The sequence below is a fragment of the Sminthopsis crassicaudata genome, chromosome 3, assembly GCF_048593235.1.
Source record: "Sminthopsis crassicaudata isolate SCR6 chromosome 3, ASM4859323v1, whole genome shotgun sequence".
Taxonomy (NCBI): domain Eukaryota; kingdom Metazoa; phylum Chordata; class Mammalia; order Dasyuromorphia; family Dasyuridae; genus Sminthopsis; species Sminthopsis crassicaudata.
In genome coordinates, this window is record NC_133619.1 from 448,042,334 (window position 1) to 448,060,858 (window position 18,525).

Below are 18,525 nucleotides of genomic sequence, written 5' to 3' on the forward strand. Positions count from 1 at the left end.
CCCTGAGACCCTAGGTTCCTCATTTGTGAATTGAGGGGTTTAAACTAAATCTTTTAGGGTTTCTTCCTAAATTCCATAAGGTTGACGAGATGGCCTGCTGTCCTACTGGATGACAAATTTTCTAAACTGACCAAGTGAATGCTGATTTTCTTCTGTTGACTCATTAATAAATAATTCAAGACAATCCCAGGCCAGATGAGAAGATTGGGAGGAAGCCAAAGAAAGGAAAAGGCAGGGAAACTGATCTAACAAAAATCTTTTCTCAAACTAGAATTATATACAACTCAAACCAACCTTCAATCTATATCCATCGTAAATATATTTTCTCTTGGATTCTTCTAATTCATTTTTGATCCTTAAAAAAATTTTAAGAGCTTCATATACCCTCTTAAATATTTACTATCTCAATAACTATCCTATCATCATAAGGATAAAGTAATAAAAGAAAGGAATTACATAATTAATACATTGACTATATATGCGAATTAAATTACCATTCATTTGTCTCTTTTTATTTCCACCAATGTTTTTCCTAGAACGAAAATGATCCCACAAAAATATTTTAATTGAATCAAAAGGAAATTTAAACTATCTAATAATAATAATAATTACCCTGTAGTTGTTGGTGACTTCTAGTTGCTACTAGTGAAATGAGTAATCAAAAGTGACTTAAATTCTTTTAATTGCTTCATAGTCAGATTTTCTAAATGTGTATTTTCCCCTCCACTCCCAGAGAAAAATTCCAAGTTGCCTGTCATTTGGACCCTGTGATGCTCCTTCTTGTGCTCTATGATTCTGCCCAATAAGGCCTCCTTATTTTCAGAATGAAAAATAAAACACAAACAGTGTTTGCTTATACAAACAGCAGGAGTTAAGACCAGTGAAAGGGTGCCCTAACACTATTTAAAACCCAGGCCACTGCAAACCTTGAGCATGGCTTCTTGAGAAAAATATTTATATTTACCACAATTGCCAGTTAATTGGATGTGAATTATAGGGCCAGTAAAAATGAATTTTAGAGGAGGCCGGTTTAGGTTTACACAGTGTCTTAGAGAATCAGTAGGCAAAATATGAAGGAAGCATTCTCTCTCATGCTAATTTTTACTACTTAATTAGTTCCATTAATCATTTAAAGAATGCCATAATCTTTTTGATCTTTTAAAACTGATTATCAAATGACTTGTAAATATCAAGAAATTTAGGATATAAATAAAATTAAAGGAGAATTAGCACACCTTTCAAAAAATTGCTAAAATGGCAATGCCAAAATGAAAAAAAAAACCTGCATGACAGATTTTATGGCACAGATGTGGAATTAGGGTTCTGGGTAATTGGGCTAGATGAACTCTGAGAATCTCTAACACTCCGTGAGGTTGATATTAACCTTTTAATAAACCACTTCTGCAGATTGATTTCAGTCTTTCAAGACCTAGCTTTACAGTGCAAGAGTAGCCTGTCTATCCTTTTGCCATATTATTATTATTATTATTATTATTTTTGCTGAGGCAATTGGGGTTAAGTGACTTGCCCAGGGTCACACAGCTAGGAAGTGTTAAGTGTCTGAGATCGGATTTGAACTCAGGTCCTCCTGAATTCAAGGCTGGTGCTCTATCCATTATGCCACCTAGCTGCCCCTTGCTATATCATTTTTATGACTTTTAATAGATTACAGGTAGGCAAGATGGTTTTTCACCCAAGCACAGGCACTGTTGTATTGATCTTAGCACTTTTTTCAAATTCGTTGTTTTTCCTGCTCAAGAAAACCAATTAAGTGCCTTTCAATGTAAAAAAGTATCTGACCCCAGTAGCCATCTTGTTTGCACACAACCACATAGTTTGGAAATATGGGGGATTTAAAAGTTCTACCCTCTACACAAAAAGAATCTTAAAGGATTGAAACAGAACTCCCAGGGATCAAACTTTTCTTGGACCTCATTAATTAGAGATACAGCCTTTAGATCCATTCCAACTGCCTAGAAAGTATTCTCAGAGTGAGTTCTTAATGTCTGCAACCTACTTCAGATTAGGATTGCTTCTGGGGTCAATAAAAAAATTCCAGTGATTAATTAAGAAAACCTTGACCATTAGACATCTGAAGTTGCCAGTAGCATGATGTTATTTTTTTTTTTAGGAGACACAGACATTCCCAACAGACTTTTCTGTCATTCTTAAAAGGCAGATTTCAGATAGCAGGAGACTTTTCTGTCATTCTTAAAAGGCAGATTTCAGATAGCAGGGATACAATCCGTGCAGATGTGACTTCTGCCACCTTCTAATGTGCTTTTCTGAAGGTGTCAAAGGTGAGAGCATAAAAACAACAAGCTCATGCCTTTAGAATGAGGGTTGTGTTACCTTCAGTGAGTTGTATGTAAACAGTATGGTTTTTGCTGTGTGTGACTCAGCATCCATTTGAGACAGTTTAGTAGAAATTTATCATATTATTTTAGTATCACACAGATCTAACATTAAAACAACAGCCCAATAGCTTCCTCTCCATTTATGTCTTTTCTTTTGATCTAATCTTTCACTGTGAGGTCAGATTTGATTCATGGAACTTTCCCAAATGGAGAAGAGGAGGATTCTCTGGATGACTCTATAACAGAGAGGCATCATTTCAGGATATACACAAAATTAAAGGAAAATGTTCATTAACGTACATTTCAAAAAATTGCTAAAATGTCCATGCCAAAATTTTTTAAAAAACTGAATAATAGATTTCACGGCATTTTTAAATCTCAAATTTCCCTTAGAAACAAACTATAAATCTCAGCCATTTAGTACTAGATAGTAATACCAAGTAGTTGTAAACTTAACAGAAGACATCCTTAGTTTTCTGGGTCAGATTTAATATTTTTATCCCTTTAAACAAAGTGGCTAGATGGCATAATAGATAGAATGCTGGGGCCTGGAGTCATTTGGGAGTTCAAATCTGTCCTCAGACATTAGATCCTGAACAAGTCACTTAACACCGTTCGTCTCAATTTCCTCATTTGTAAAATGAGCTAGAGAAGGAAATAGCAAACCACTCTGTGTATTGGCTAAGAAAATCCCAAATGTACCCGTGAAGTGTTGGACACAGTTAAAAAACCTGAATAACCACAAAATATAAGAACAAAAGCTGTATCTCTTTAAAACTTGAAGCTCTGAAGAGGATTTTCTGCCCTCTAGTTTCCTTCAAAATTCATCTGAAATATATTTATTCTTCCCCCTTAGTTATTAATGCTCCTCTTCTCCTTTCCGATTATCACATAGCAAACATGTAATAAATGCTTCTTGGCTGGCAAACTGGAATTAGGCCCAGAGCTTGTATGGTACTGAAGATTGATTTTATGACAATACAATAACTAAATCCAATTTATTCACCTTTTGATTTATGCATGTTAAGATGAACAGTGATACTTTAACATACAAGACAGGGGTTTTTGGGTCATATTTGGTAGTGGGGACTTTGTCATTTCAGGTACTTTCCTCCTCAACTGTGGGGCAAGGCTGCCGGGAAAAGATGGTTTCTTTAAGATAAAAGGACTGGTTTCTAAAAGGGAAATCTACTGTTCATCTAAGAGGATATAGGAGATAGAATAGCTTTTACTTATATCTCAGTAGTCAAGAGATGAAATGAAGAAATAAAAAACAGTGCAATAATCTTTTCCTTCCCTTCTTTCTTCCCAGGGAACCACCAAATACAAATGGTGGTAACAAGCTGTTTCAAACACTTGACTTATCAATCGGTTCAGTCTCGAATGTGACTAAGAGGTAAAGACCAATAAAAGGCACAGGGCTGGAAGTAAAACAAAGTTGAGAGAAAGAAGTTTTACAATGGGGTGTGAATGACTCCAAGACTCTATGGCAAAAGGGACTATAATTTGGTTTGGTAGGAAGAGTCCGACATGACTGAAAAAGGCCAACCGATTATTGAGGCAATGCTGGTCAGGCTGTTGAGTCTCAGTAGTAAGAACCTTACAAATATATCACAATTGGTGGACTCCTACTTAATTTCATCCCTTCTTCCCCCCTTAAACTTCAGACTGAAATGTTTAACTTTCTCATGTAGGCAGCTATTGTTGAAGAAAGGATTTACTGATAGATGAAAAAGACAGTGGGAATTCTGTACTCTATTAATATTACTCAGAAAAAGAGCAACATGGAAAGAGATCCAATGATATATACATATACATTTATAGAGAGAGATGATATACATATATATGTCTGCACATATATACAAGTGTATATATGTGCATATGCATGTATATTTGTATAACCATCTCTTTATATATATCTATATATATATATTATATACATACATCTTTGATCAAATATTTCCAAAATACTAGTATAAAATTACTATATTTTTCAGATCATGAGATCCAATTAGAATTTAAGGGGAAAGTATTCCTCTGTATATTACTAGTCATATATCTGACACCTCTCCTACCGAGAGGAAAAGGAAGAAAGTGACACTATTGTTGAGTTGTTATTTTAAAGAAAAGGATATGGAGTAAAATGGGGATGGATGGTGAAAATATGGAAAGAAAATCTTTTGGAGAATAGGAAGAGACAATTCTCTTGCTTAGATATATGCATGGCTGTTACTCTCCCCTGATTACCTATGACAATAAGGTGGTGGATTAGGGATTACTTTGGAAGCAAAGTTCAAAGATAGAAGCCAGTTATCCTAGATAAGGGTAAAATCATCAGATGTGGACGCTGCCTCAGAAAGTTAACTCTCCCTATGTTAACTCTCAAATGGTCCTATAAATAGCTCTCAGGTGAAAAGCCAAACCTTCTTTTGTCCTTCAACCCTGTCACAGATCACAGATCTTCTTTCTGGCTCTTTCAAAAGGCAAATCCTAGGCTGATGGATGGTGGACATTTCAAGATTTTTTTTTGAGATTAAAAAGTATAGTTAACAGTCCTGCAAATACATTAAATAGACTTCTTTTCTATACTGGGTTTTAAGGGATCTATGCCTTTGAGGGACCACTTTCATTTTCTCCTGGGATTTGCACTCTTTAGATTCTTACTATAAAGAGAAAACAAAGATATAAGAGTCACTATGAACTGAAACTTCACATAAAAATATGAAGTCTAACAGTTAAGAATGATTATTAAAGGGATAGAACTAGAGTATATCACTTCCCTATCTGGGAAGGAAATCCAAAGACAGTGAGAGAAATGTCTACCTGTTTAGGCCCGGGTGTGTTTGTGTATGGGTACAGTGAGTAGAGAAAAGGAAGAAATAAACAATCCAATTATCAAAGAACTAGCTGCCAAGTGAACACATTACCCAACCCTTCCCTTCCTACCAAGGGGTTTTCCATTGAAATTCAAGCATATTTGAGAGTTACTGAATGAAATCTACAATTGAAAATTTTACAATATGCTTAAATTCATATCCTTAAACACCAAAGTCTGAAAGACATAAAAATTAAGAAGCAGTGCAATCATTGAACAGCAAGTCAAATCACATCTTAAACCAACATACAACATATGATACTTCATATCAATAGGACAAAATACTGAAACAGGTGAAGTGTCATATTGCATTGAAAAAAAAGGTAGTGCACGCTATTTTGTGACCTAAGTCAATTTACCAAAAAAAATTAAAATTAAAATTAGAAAAAGGGATCCTAGAAATCCTTCTCCAGCAAACCAAGTACAGATAATCTAAAGGCCAGGAGTGCATGTTTTAGATTCCATGTGTCTGTTCCTTTAATAAGTTAAGGGAACATGAGGTAAGGAGAATGCAAAAAATGCATTCTGGATTTTCCTGCTAATCATCCCAGGCAAGAGAAATTCATAATGCTTCAGAAACATAAGGCCTAGTTGAATATTTGGATGATGGCCCATAGTCACACTGTTAACTACAAAATTGAAATCTCTCTATACATCTAGTTTGCAAATGTTGGTCTTTGTATAGAAAAAAAAGTTTACTTGCTCCATCCATGTCTGTTTCATGCTTCCTATAACCTGATAGCATTATAACTGATCTTATTGGCCTCTGATTTAGATTCCCAAACTGGTTGAAGAAAACCTTTATTTGTTCTTTCACAAAAAATATTTTAAGACTACTGTATCATATAAATCCCACAATAATTACAGCTTTCTACCCCAGCCCCTAACCCCCTAAAATTTTCACAGTCCCTACACCTCAGCAGGTACTGCCAAGGGCACTAAAGTGCATTTCCATATGGGGGCAGAGGGCTCAAAGGTGCTACTAGACAAGCTAAGAACAAAGACAATGCCATTTTTATTGTTTTTGTTTCTAAAGTGGCAATTCTTTTTTACCTCCTTCCCTGGAACTAACTGTGGGAAGGCACTGATCCAGACCCTAGCAGCAGGATTGTCCTAACCCTTACCTTTAGAGAAAATTGTATATGGACCTGCACAAATAGATTCATTTATTTGTTCAAAATAGCAAAAATAGGCCTAGTTCACCTTTAAGAAAGTATCTGCAGATCGTATTAGTAATGTTCATAAAAATGTAGATGGAACGCTAGATGCAATCCATATGGGCATGCTCTGGTGTGGCTCTTAAGTTTAAATGAACATATTAATTTCCATCAAAACATGATCTGCTAAACTACCATAAATAAAATACATATGAACAATTAAATCTTTTTCTTACAATAATTACTTTTACATTAAAAAGTCACTATCAACTTCAGATAGATTGAAAATTAGGACTCTAAATCTGATCATTTCCAAGTATTAGTTAAGAATCTTGCACAGGCCCAATAATCAAAAAACTTGGAGCTTTGATCTATACAGGTTGGCAGGTTTCACAGAGTTTGACGGGTCAGTGACTGAAATATGTATTTTTAAATTTAGCTCTTTTTTATATCAAAAACATCTGATTTATTTCAAAATCCTTGTATGAACTTGTATTTGTGCAATGCCACTGTCCCAAAAGCTAGAAAGAAGAAACAAAAGCATCTGGAACTTTAACCATAGTCCAAGTTTTCTTGGTCCACAGTTTAAAACAATGCTGAGTCTAGGAAATCCAATTAAATAACAGTGCATTTAAATATAGGAAGGTGGTTCTGGGACAACTTAACCTACTACACGGGGACGGTCTCAATCACTGATGACTTGATGCATTCTTCGTGCAATCTGCTCTTTTCCGAAAGGCTTAAGGAATTTTCAGCAGGATGCTCAACTATGTGACTGTCGCCATTCAAAGTAGAAACATATCTCTCTGGGGAGGGACCTTTCAAATAAGAGTGAAATTCCACTTGAGGGTGGTTTGGCCTATGTTCGGGATATAAGCTATTACATGGCACATGGCTATCATTTTCTGATGAAGAGCAGCAGACTATTACAGAGGGGTTTGCAGATGGGTAATGTGAGCTGCCATAGCTCTCTTCTGCTTGTCGAGCATAGTCAACAAACTGCTCTGATGTCATGCTGTAAGGCACCAGAGAAAGGGTACCATTTTTAACAGTGTCTCTTTCAGAATAGTTCTCAGGAATTTGATTTGTGGTGCCTGGAGCATGGTTGTCTATTTGGTAATATAAAGTTGAAGAGCTAGTGTAAAAAGAGGCATTTTTAGAGTGGCTTTCATGGACTGTAGTGCCATCAGAATAGCAGAGAACTGAAGGAAGAGGCACAACTTCGGCATGGGTGGCCAGACCTTCCACAAAATGATCTCCTTTCTCATCTTCTTCATCTTCTTCCTCTTCTTCTTCCTCCTCTTCCTCTTCATCTGATTCACTTGGTGCTAGGCTTTGTGTGCTGGAATCTGTAACTCCACTACAAAAGCTACTCCCATCTTCTTCCTCTTCTTCATCTTCTACTTGGCAATCCAACTCTTCTGCAGACTGCAAATGCATCACTGTTGTTTGGGGCTCTGTTTCAATCTCAAAATTCTCTGCAATTGAATATTCCACAGGGTGACCAGCAGGGCCCATAGAACTAGTGTGAGCATTTATCTCACTGTGACAGCCGTTCAGTGTTGGAATTTGCTGCTCTCGGTTTTTCTCCAGTTCGAGTTTCATTATTGTGTGCAAAAAGTGAGTCCGGACTCGGATAGGATTAAATTCAATCCTACCTGCTGTATTACTACATCCCTCTTTAGTGCAACCACATGGGAAAGACATCCGATCCACCTAGAGAGGGAGAGAGAGAACATTATGAAAACATGACAAGTAAAACAACAACTTCAGCCTTTTCTAAGACTGAATGTGAGTCTTGATTCAGGGAATTTAATTGATACCAAAGCAGATGATTAATAAACCAGTACTCAATTTTTAAAAAGCGAAGGAAATCGGGTTTTTGTTCTAATAACATTTACTTCCAAATTCATGACTTGCATTAAAATGAAAACAACTTAAAACAAGAATGATTCTCTTCGCATTAATTTCTGCTTAGAGGAGAAAAATATATTGTATCATATGTTCTTTGGGATCAAGATCAAGACTCAGATTTCCTTTTAGCATTCTTTACATCACTGTAGTTCCATGTATGGTTCCTTTGGTACTATTTATTCTACTTTGCATTGTTTCATATCCACCTTCCCTGATTTCTCTGAATTCTTCCTTTTTGTAACTTTTTACAATGTTTCATTAAATATCTATCAGTTTGATTAGCCAGTTCCCAAACAACAGTCACCCAACTTTGTTTCTTAAGGCTACGATCTCATTTTCTCAGTGCTTCCCAAACATTTTCTAAGTGCTCTTCCCCTCACATAGTCTTTCTTTCTCTTCTGTTTCATCAAAGCATACCTTGTTTGGTACAAACTCTTCTCTTTCCTTTCCTCTACAACTATAAAGACACATTCCTGAATAACACTATTTCACTACTTTTATTATTATTATTTTTTTAAATTCATTTTTCCAAATTATCCCCTCCCTCCCTCCACTCCCTCCCCCCGATGGCAGGTAATCCCATACATTTTACATGTGTTACAGTATAACCTAGATACAATATATGTGTGTAAATACCATTTTCTTATTGCACATTAAGTATTAGCTTCCGAAGGTATAAGTAACCTGGGTAGATAGACAGTAGTGCTAACAATTTACATTCGCTTCCCTCACTACTTTTATTCTAACAATCTTTCCTTGATATTCTTCTTCCTACATTTCTAGATCATCAGCCTTTTTGTATTATATACACAGTTCTATTTGCAGGAGTGTAGATTCGTGTCCCTATGCCATGTGCTTATTTGTTTTTGTTTTCTTTCTCTACCATTTGCTTTTCTCTACCTATTTGCATTGCAAATCTCAAAACTAAGGATTGTTCTACTTTATTAACTTCCCAAGATTTTTAGACAGTTATCATGTACACTGTGAGTGTTCAAACATCAAATGATATAGCTCAATTTTTCATAGCCTATGATTTTATATGATTATAGCTCCTCTTTTAAATTTTTTTTTCAATGTCATTGATCATAGACCTTGAGTTGCAAGGGTCTTCTGAGACCCCATTTGATAGATGAGTAACTGGGGCTGGGAACTCAGTAGATATTTATCTATAAGTTTCCATATTTCACTTCAGCTTTCCAGAGAGTGGAAAAAATGATAATGTGTGGCCCTGGTGGTTATTACTTCACCTTGTAATGGGGTAAAGAGGCAGGAGACATGATGGTGAAAGGCATTTTTTTAGTTCTTTTTAGAGAAAGGAAGAGTAACAAGTTCCTCTGCTGTCATTCTGCTATAGCAAAAACCAAAACCACTTCTACCAGTAAATCTGCTTTCATTACCTATTTCCCCCCCTCATTTGGGTTTTCCCACCTCTGCATTCCCAGGCAGCATTAAGGTCGTCTTTCATTGACTGGAGAGGGGAGGTAGGCTCAGAATATAGCAACTACTCTCACATTATTGCAGGGGTGAACTTCCCTGTCCGGGAAGCCTAGATTTCTCAGAAAACTGACAGTGATTACAGAAAGTAACAGAGAATGACAGAGCTGGGTGCATGTAGTCCACTGTTCTCTTTTTATTAATGAAAGGAAATCTCAGGTCATATACACAGTGACAGAGGCTGAGCCAAAAATCCAGGTTGCTGGCTTTAATTAAATACAACTCAACTACTATATGGAATGTTAGGCAATCAGACACATTGGCAGGAAAATCAGAAGCAGCTCATAGGATCATTTTACAAATGAGGAAACAGGATCCCAAAGAGATTAAATGACTTGTCCAGATCGCATTGCCAGGATTCAAATTAAGTCTAGCCCTCTATTCACAACACCATGCTGTCTCACATGTTATTTAGGAACTTCAGGGTTGGGGACTGCCATTATCTTCTCTCAGGCTACCTGTTTAGACACCAAGAGAAATGCGTAGGTGCTGTAAATTATAATTTAGCCTATGTGTAAGTGTTTGTCAAATGACAAATGTACTTCAAACTTGTCCACATGTTGTACTGCACATTTAGAGCCACATTCCCCATCAATGTCTCCTAGGTATCCACAGTGATTATGTTTGCCTTTCAATTAATTTCATCCATCACCTTCACACCCGAATCCTGCCCTTGAGTGTCTATTGGTGCAAATTCTTTCTCCGTTCAGCCATTCATTACACATGATACAATGGCCTGTTTAGTGGTTGGTTTCTAATCTCTTTACTTACAAATCCCTGTCGCACAGATCTTTACCTGGCACTTGATGCCCGCGAGGCTGCAAGTACAAGTTTCCGGATCACAGAATACTCTACAGTCACAGCCACAATCCTCTCTTGATAGGCGGATGGCCCGCAGCTCATGTTTTTCTTCCACATCAATCTTTTTCACTCCAGAGGCTCGAAGCAGTGCCCTTCGCTTCTTTGTTGGCAGGGGTTGCAGGAAGAAGTATTCGTCTACCTCCGTGTTGTCTAAATCAATATCATCATCCGAAATGTCATCTAATGTAAGAGTGCTGGCTTCTTCGGATTCTACGGTACCATTCTTAGTCATCTAGGAACAAGGAGTGGTAAACAAAAGGCTTAGCTCATTTCATTCTGATAGCCCACTCTTTTGTGATACATATTTGACAATTCTAATACCATTTTCTCTCCAAAACAAGTGCAACTAACTATTCTATGCCACTTGACATGCATAACCCAAAAGAATCACAGTAAAATGTTTTTCCCTATAGACAGAACTATTTTAGCATCTATTCCTTTTCTTAATAGTCAGAGGAAAAAATTAAAAATATAAATTTATAGTCTTTTAGACACCCTGATAACAGCTAGATGAAAATAATTAGAACTGTGAACTTCCTGATGTCAGGAGTTAAAGAATTCTTACAACCTTTACCCCCCCATGCTTTGTGAGGAAAGCAGAGGGCTATAAACACCCATCAGTTAATGTCATTTTGGAGCCTGGTTTGTAGTGGGCAGCTCTGATGTTAGAATAAATATACCCTTGTACAGACAGAGGTGATAGCATCTTAATGGAAGTCATCTCAAGCTAAGTCAGCAAACACACTGTCCTTGAAACCATGACACTGAATACTGGGCTCTCAGAAAAGATAGAGTCCAGGAAATAAAGTTCTACTGCATTGTGATTTCAGGATTTCAGACACGACTAACCGACCAGAACATTGAGGGGCTGAGAACTCTGATAGGAAGAAATGAGGAGAGTATGAGAACACTGATAGAGAAAAAGAGGGGAATTCTTTAGAAGCTTAATCCCAAATAGAACCAAACAAGAAATTGCTCGAAAAAGAACAGTTCAAATTTATGTACACATAAAACCAAAGGGTCTGTTTTACTATCATAATTCTATACATGTAACCACGTTTACCCTTTTTATTTGATCATTTTCATTCATTGGTAAATTTCATTAATTATAATTTCCATAATAGTTTTTTTTTATTACAAAAGTAGCTACCTCTTAATACTTTTATTGCTCTTTGACATTCTCTTTCAATGAAAAATGTTAGGCAGTCAACTATATTTATAGAGAAACCTTGCCCTTTGTAGGGGAGGAAACAAAGCAAACATTGGCCTTTGCCCTCAAGAGGATAAAACATACAGATGGAGCCTTAGAAGAACAGGAGACAAAGACATTTCAGCAATTGCTGATGAATAATTTTACAAAAAGGTCTCAGTCATACATTTCTTTAATGTCATTTAATGAGCTTGACATTTTCAGAAATCCTCTGGATCCTTCTATAATGGTCTTTATGATTTTGTCTGCATTATCTGTTTGTGCTGCTTTGTTTTCTCATATTTGCTCTTCACTCTCCTTTCTTGATTTTTGTTTTTATTTTTTTTTAACTGTTCCCATGTTTATACCCAGTCCATTAAAAGTGCCTAGTTTTACAATCTGGAATTATGCTCAAAAAGTTATCAAACTGTGCATACCCTTTGACCCAGCAGTGTTACTACTGGGCTTATATCCCAAAGAGATTTTAAAGAAGGGAAAGGGACCTGTATGTGCCAAAATGTTTGTGGCAGCCCTCTTTGTAGTGGCTAGAAACTGGAAACTGAGTAGATACCCATCAATTGGAGAATGGCTGAATAAATTGTGGTATATGAACATTATGGACTATTATTATTCTGTAAGAAATGACCAGCAGGATGATTTCAGAAAAGCCTGGAGAGACTTACATGAACTGGATGATTGAAATGAGCAGAACCAGGAGATCATTATAAACGTCAACAATGGTACTGTATGATGATCAATTCTGATGGCTGTGGCCATTTTCAACAATGAGATGAACCAAATCAGTTCCAATAGAGCAGTAATGAACTGAACCAGCTACACCCAGCGAAAGAACTCTGAGAGATGACTATGAACCACTACATAGAATTCCCAATCCCTCTGTTTTTGTCTACCTGTATTTTTTATTTCCTTCACAGGCTAATTGTACACTATTTCAAGTCCGATTCTTTTTGTACAGCAAAACAACTGTTTGTACACGTATACATATATTGTATTTAACTTATACTTTAACATATTTAATATGTATTGGTCAACCTGCCATCTGGAGGAGGAAGAGAGGGGAAGGAGGGGAAAAATTGGAACAAAAGTTTTGGCAATTGTCAATGCTATAAAATTACCCATGCATATATCTGGTAAATAAAACTATAATTAAAAGAGAGAGAGAGAGAGCGCGCTACACCTAAACCACAGAATCTAGAGAGTTGAAAGAGAGATACCAGATAAACAGACATGTCATTTAGAGGCAAGCTTCCCAGTCCTGCAGAAACCCTAAGAGAGAAGGAAACCACACGGAAAAGAGGCAAAGGGAAATAGAGAAGTTCATAAACCAAGCCAATTAATTGTGGGACCATTGAACGGAATTAACTAGAATTGAGGAGCCAGTGATACACAGAACCACAACAAGGGATAAACCTGGCTCTTAACTAAACATGTGAGTCAGGTAGACTGAGCAGTTCTTAACTCTTTGCCTTTGCTGGGGAGATGGGGGGAGATATTGGGGGGGAAGTGAAGACACAGGGTAATACTATAAGTCTGAGGAACTGCATAGGTCCCTAGGAAAATGGAAACCCACCGGAAAGGAAGGACTATTTAACTACCTTTCTCCTTGCAAGAATGGGGAGTGGAGATGGAGGTACCAAAGTAATTACTATAAATATGGAAGACTCCAAAGATATCTGGGCAGAGATTCACCAGGAAAGGGAAAGGAATTGCCTATTGTAAATGTTTATAGACTTGGTATATATGAGTCTTTTCTTAACTTTTTTTGGTTTAAAATAAATCATGTTCTATTTTTAATCTTAAAAAAAAAGTTCCTAGCTTTGGTGTCTAGTTGTCATTGTTACTCATTTCCTTTGAGGGAAATGATTATTAACAAATCATGATTTGAGGAGATTCAAAGTTCCCCTCCTTTTTTTGAAAGTCCTCATCTGCTAGTTCAAAACTCAGTCTTTGAAGGACATTACTGATCTCAGCCAAAAATTTATACTACCTTGACCATCTTATCTAAATGAATTCCTACCCATTGTGTTCTATTCAGGTTTGAGTGGGGAAAATTCTTTAATTGGATTGCTCAAAGTAGAGCAATTTAGAAGTAAATGGCATAATAAAGGTTACATTCTCCCTATCCCAATTCATCCTTGGGGCTAGTCTTTCATTGTAATATTCATCAACTTCTAAGGTAGTAAAAGCCAAGTCAATTAATAAGGATAGTGTTTAGATCAATGATTTCCTATATATATATATATATATATATATATATATATATATATATATATATATATATATAACTCCCACATTGGGGAAAACTTTACCAATAAGGGTAAATACCCTCTCTCCAATTTAAGGTCTTAGAGCTGACTAGAATACTGAGGGTTTGAATGATTGGCCCAAGATCACATAGCCAAAGTATCACAGATCATCTTCCTGGCTTTGAGACCCAGATTCATGTGTAAAATTAATAGAAAGTTTAACTAATGTGGAATTTTAAAAATTAATATGTTATGGTAAAAATAAGAAATTTATCAAAAGTATTCTTAATAAAATATAGTTTAAATACATGCTTATATTCCAAATTTATAAAACACAATTGAAAGGAACCTCAGAAATTATCTACTCTAAATTGTACCCAGTTCTAGAAAAATGCCCCAAAGTTATTGAGACTCTGCTCAAAAAACTCTATTAATAGGGGATTCACTATCTACCATTGCACTTGGAGATATTTCCCTTTATGTTCTCCTGAATTTTGCTGCTCTGCAACTTCTATCACTGCTAGCAAACTTGCTCTCAGAGCCAAGCAAAGCAAATCTCCTCCCTCTTCTACATGACAACAAAACAGGTAATGAATAGTTCTGCCACCTCTCCCATTGGGCATTATCATCATATTATCCCATCAGTTCAACAATCAAATTATTTTTTAAAAAATCTTTCTATTGTCCCCAGTGTATTGAAAGGATATTTTTGTTGTCTGTAGCATTCATCAGAAGTCTTAGTTCCATCTGGGACTTAACATTCCCAACAAACTCACAGTATCATGCTACTCATTTGTATTCACTCCAGATTATTTGAATTTCCATCTTATGCACATGTCTTCTATTTTATTTTTTTTTATATAATATTTTGTCAATTACATGTAGACAATTTTTAACATCTTTCTTTTTAAGAATTTTGAGTTCCAAACATTCTTCCTCCCTTCCTTCTCTTCCTTTTTCTTAAAACAATAAGCAATTTGGTATAGGTTATACATAGTATATGTCTTTTAAAAATTTGAATTGGTCAATTAGTTACTTGCATATTTTTCTTTTCTCTTTTAAAAATATATTATTCTTTTGTTTTCATATTGCTTTTATATGTCTTTCTCAATTAACAAAAAAAGAATTATCTTCTTTCTTCCCCACCTCCTATTACAAAACCTTAGAATAAATCCGCATAGTCAAGCAAAACAAATGCCCAAATTGGCAATGTCTAAAAATATATGTCTAATTCTGCATCTTGAGTCAGGAGGTGGGTAGTATCATGCGTCATTGGTACTCTAGAATCATGGTTGGTTACTGCATTCATCACCGTTCTTAAGTTCAAAATTGCTTGTATGTACAATATTGTATAAATATTTTTCCTGACTCTGCTTGCTTGATTCTATGTAATTTCATGCAAGTCCTTTCCAGGTTTTTCTGAAATGGTTCCTTTTGTATTTTCATTTTGTTGTTGTTTTTTAAGGCAATTGGGGTTAAGTGACTTGCCCAAGGTCACACAAGTATAAATTAAATGAACCGGGTCTTTTGGACTCCAGCACCAGGACTCTATCCACTGCAGTATCTAGCTGCCCCTTCCTTTTGTATTTTCTTACAGCACTTACATTCATGTATCACATTGGAACATTTAGTTTACAATTCTTTGCTACTATGAAAAAAAGATAATAAATAACTTTTTCTTTTTTAAACACATAGGCCCTTTCCTTCTTATTTTAATCTCTTTGGGGTCTGGTAGTGGTATTGCTAGATCTAAGAGTTTCTTGCAGAGTCATTTGAATCTATTTAGATAACTTCTTTCTTTCTCATTGAAATTGATTGTACAGTCAAAATTTTGTTCCTGAATCTACTTGCATTGTAGTTACATTATGTTACATAATACTACCTTTAAAATGAGATCGCTTGAAATCTTGGATCTGTCCTGCCTCGTGCCTCCCCCCCTCCCTTGAGAGATAGAAAGTAGAATATCATAGATGCATCAAATAATCAGCATTACCATCTTGACCCCTATATATACATATATATATATATGGTTTTTTTCCCCCCAGATCCCAATCCATGTACTCTGGGACCTTGTGCCCAAGGACTTTGGGAGCAGCAGTGTCCTTTCAAAAACCAGACCTGCTTCCAGCTCACTCCCTGCAATAATAATTGAAAAAAAAATCATTAGAGAAAGAATCCACATTCTTCATCACCATGAGAAATGGCTATTGATCAACTTGAAGAAGTGTAAAGAAGCCTTTTGGAGTGGAAATACCTTCCAGACCACAGGTCCTATTTCTAGCTCAGTCCTCACAGCCATCATCCAAGAGAGCAACTCCTATAGAGAAGGGGCCGGCTAGCCCCACCAACTACCAACCAACTTGCCCTGAAAGGCAAACACACAAATCTATATATAAACATGGGACATCCTGAGGGAGAGAAAGGAGGCAATTATGTGCCAGCCAAATCGAACCATCCCCACCACCATTAGCACTTCAATCATCATCTGCCCTCAAATTCCAACAAAGACAGCTCGGGATACTTGCAAACACATTGTCTACAGCCATCATCCTAGGCAACAATGTTTGTGAAGGTATATTCTGGCAACTGCTCCAATAGGGACCAAAGTTACTCTTTTCACCAAAGTCCTTGGCACTATCAACAGGTTAAACATTAAAAACCTGCAAACGACTCAAGCGCATAAACCAAATCTTTGAATTCTTTAGAATTCCTTTTAAGAGATGCCTCATACAGAACTTTGCATAATATTCCTCCATAATATTAATTCTTTGAAGGCAAAGGCTGTCTGATCTTTTATAGTTATATTCCTAGTGCCTAACACAGTACTTGACATTAAGCATGCTTAATGGGAACAGCTAGGTGGTTCAGGGGGTACCGCATTGGCCTTGGCATTAAGAATACCCAACTTCAAATCTGACCTCAGACACTTGTGTGACCCTGGGTAAGTCATTTAACCTGGTTTGCCTCAGTTTCGTCATCTGTTAAATGAAATGGAGGAATAAATGAAAAACTACTCTCTTTGCCAAAAAAAAAAAAAAAAATCCAACCCAAATGGGTTTACAAAGAGCCAGATATAACTCAAATGAATGAACAACAGCAAAAAACATGCTTAATAATTACTTTTTCATTCATTCAAAATGAGATACAAATATAAAACAAGATTAATAAAATAAGCATCCTAGAACTGTACACTGGCATAATTTTCAAAGTAGCAGCCCTAAGTGGGTGGATGGTATAATACAATGTCATTGTTCACCTTTTGGAATTGCTTCCAAACTCATGCAAGAAAATGAACTTCTTATTTCCAGTTTGGCTTTTAAAGTAATGATGACAATATCTCAGTGAGAAACTTTCAAAAGTTGCATTATTTAATAGTTACAAATTACAAAATGTGTCTTAACTGTTCATCTTAGTTTGTGGGCTTTCAATTGCACATATGAGGAAGGGGGCAATGTGATTTATGAACTCTGATAAAATGGTACATAAACCCATAGATTATTAGAAAGCTTAACAAAGATAATTTTTCACAAACTGTATATATAAGGTTATATAAAGTATTAAATGAAATCATTGATAAATATCATATGACATTCAGAGCAAAATTAAGTTCAAAAATCTTCCTATAGGATATTTCTACTTTGATCAGTAAACTATTTCTCTTCTTGCCCTTCTTTTAATCCCTTATCCTGTCCCTGTAATGGATTTTGCTTTATTCATCAACATTTTAAGAGCTAGTTTTCTGAATCTCAGACCCCAGTTGATAACTGGGCTTTCAACTGACTTTCCCTCAAGTCTTTCACATGAAATCTTAGCTTCAAAATGGCAATCTCTTATTGAAACGCTGCTTCCCCAGCACAGATCACCTGAGAATATTCTTATTTTTTTCCTCCAAGGGATACTATTCCTTTCCTTGTTTTAAAGATTTCAACATTGAAAGTACACTAATTTATTCATATACAAATTCCCAGAATTTAGAAATGAACTGAAAAATAAGTTAGTAGAAAAATGGAATTTTTAGTTTGTTTCATCAGAAATAACTAATATGACCTCAGTATTATTACTTTTCATGATTTCATGATTTTGGACAATCATCTTATTCCTTGTCTCCCTGACCTCAGTTTCTTCATGTAGAAAATAAAGGAATGGATCACAAATTCCCTTTCCAGTTTTAAATTCTATGACCTTCTAACAATAATGGAAAATTCAACAGTTCTTATTGATACAGTTCTCCCTTCAAAGGTAAAAACCATAACCATCACACTCCTCATCCTGTGTGACTCTGACTATCCTGACCATTCCATTTTTCCTTTCAATCTTATGTCACTTTGGTAAAGTCCTTCATATTGGTTCTCCCGTGCTTCTGTTTATTATTAATATGTTGCAGCCCACTCTTATCAACTATATGCCTCTC

At 35.9% G+C, this 18,525-nt stretch overlaps 1 protein-coding gene across 10 annotated transcripts in view; it reads right to left on the reverse strand.

Moving 5' to 3' along the window:
• Positions 1–6,831: 6,831 nt before the first annotated feature.
• The window catches only part of CSRNP3 (cysteine and serine rich nuclear protein 3), a 244,031-nt gene continuing 232,337 nt past the window's right edge, over positions 6,832–18,525 (reverse strand). For all 10 annotated transcript variants that reach the window (XM_074303226.1, XM_074303227.1, XM_074303231.1 and 7 more), the window contains 2 exons: positions 10,594–10,890; positions 6,832–8,105 (listed from right to left, as the gene is read on the reverse strand). In XM_074303226.1, the coding sequence (XP_074159327.1) occupies positions 7,059–8,105; positions 10,594–10,890 (1,344 nt within the window). In that variant the 3' untranslated portion in view covers positions 6,832–7,058. The remainder of the gene's footprint in view (positions 8,106–10,593; positions 10,891–18,525) is intronic.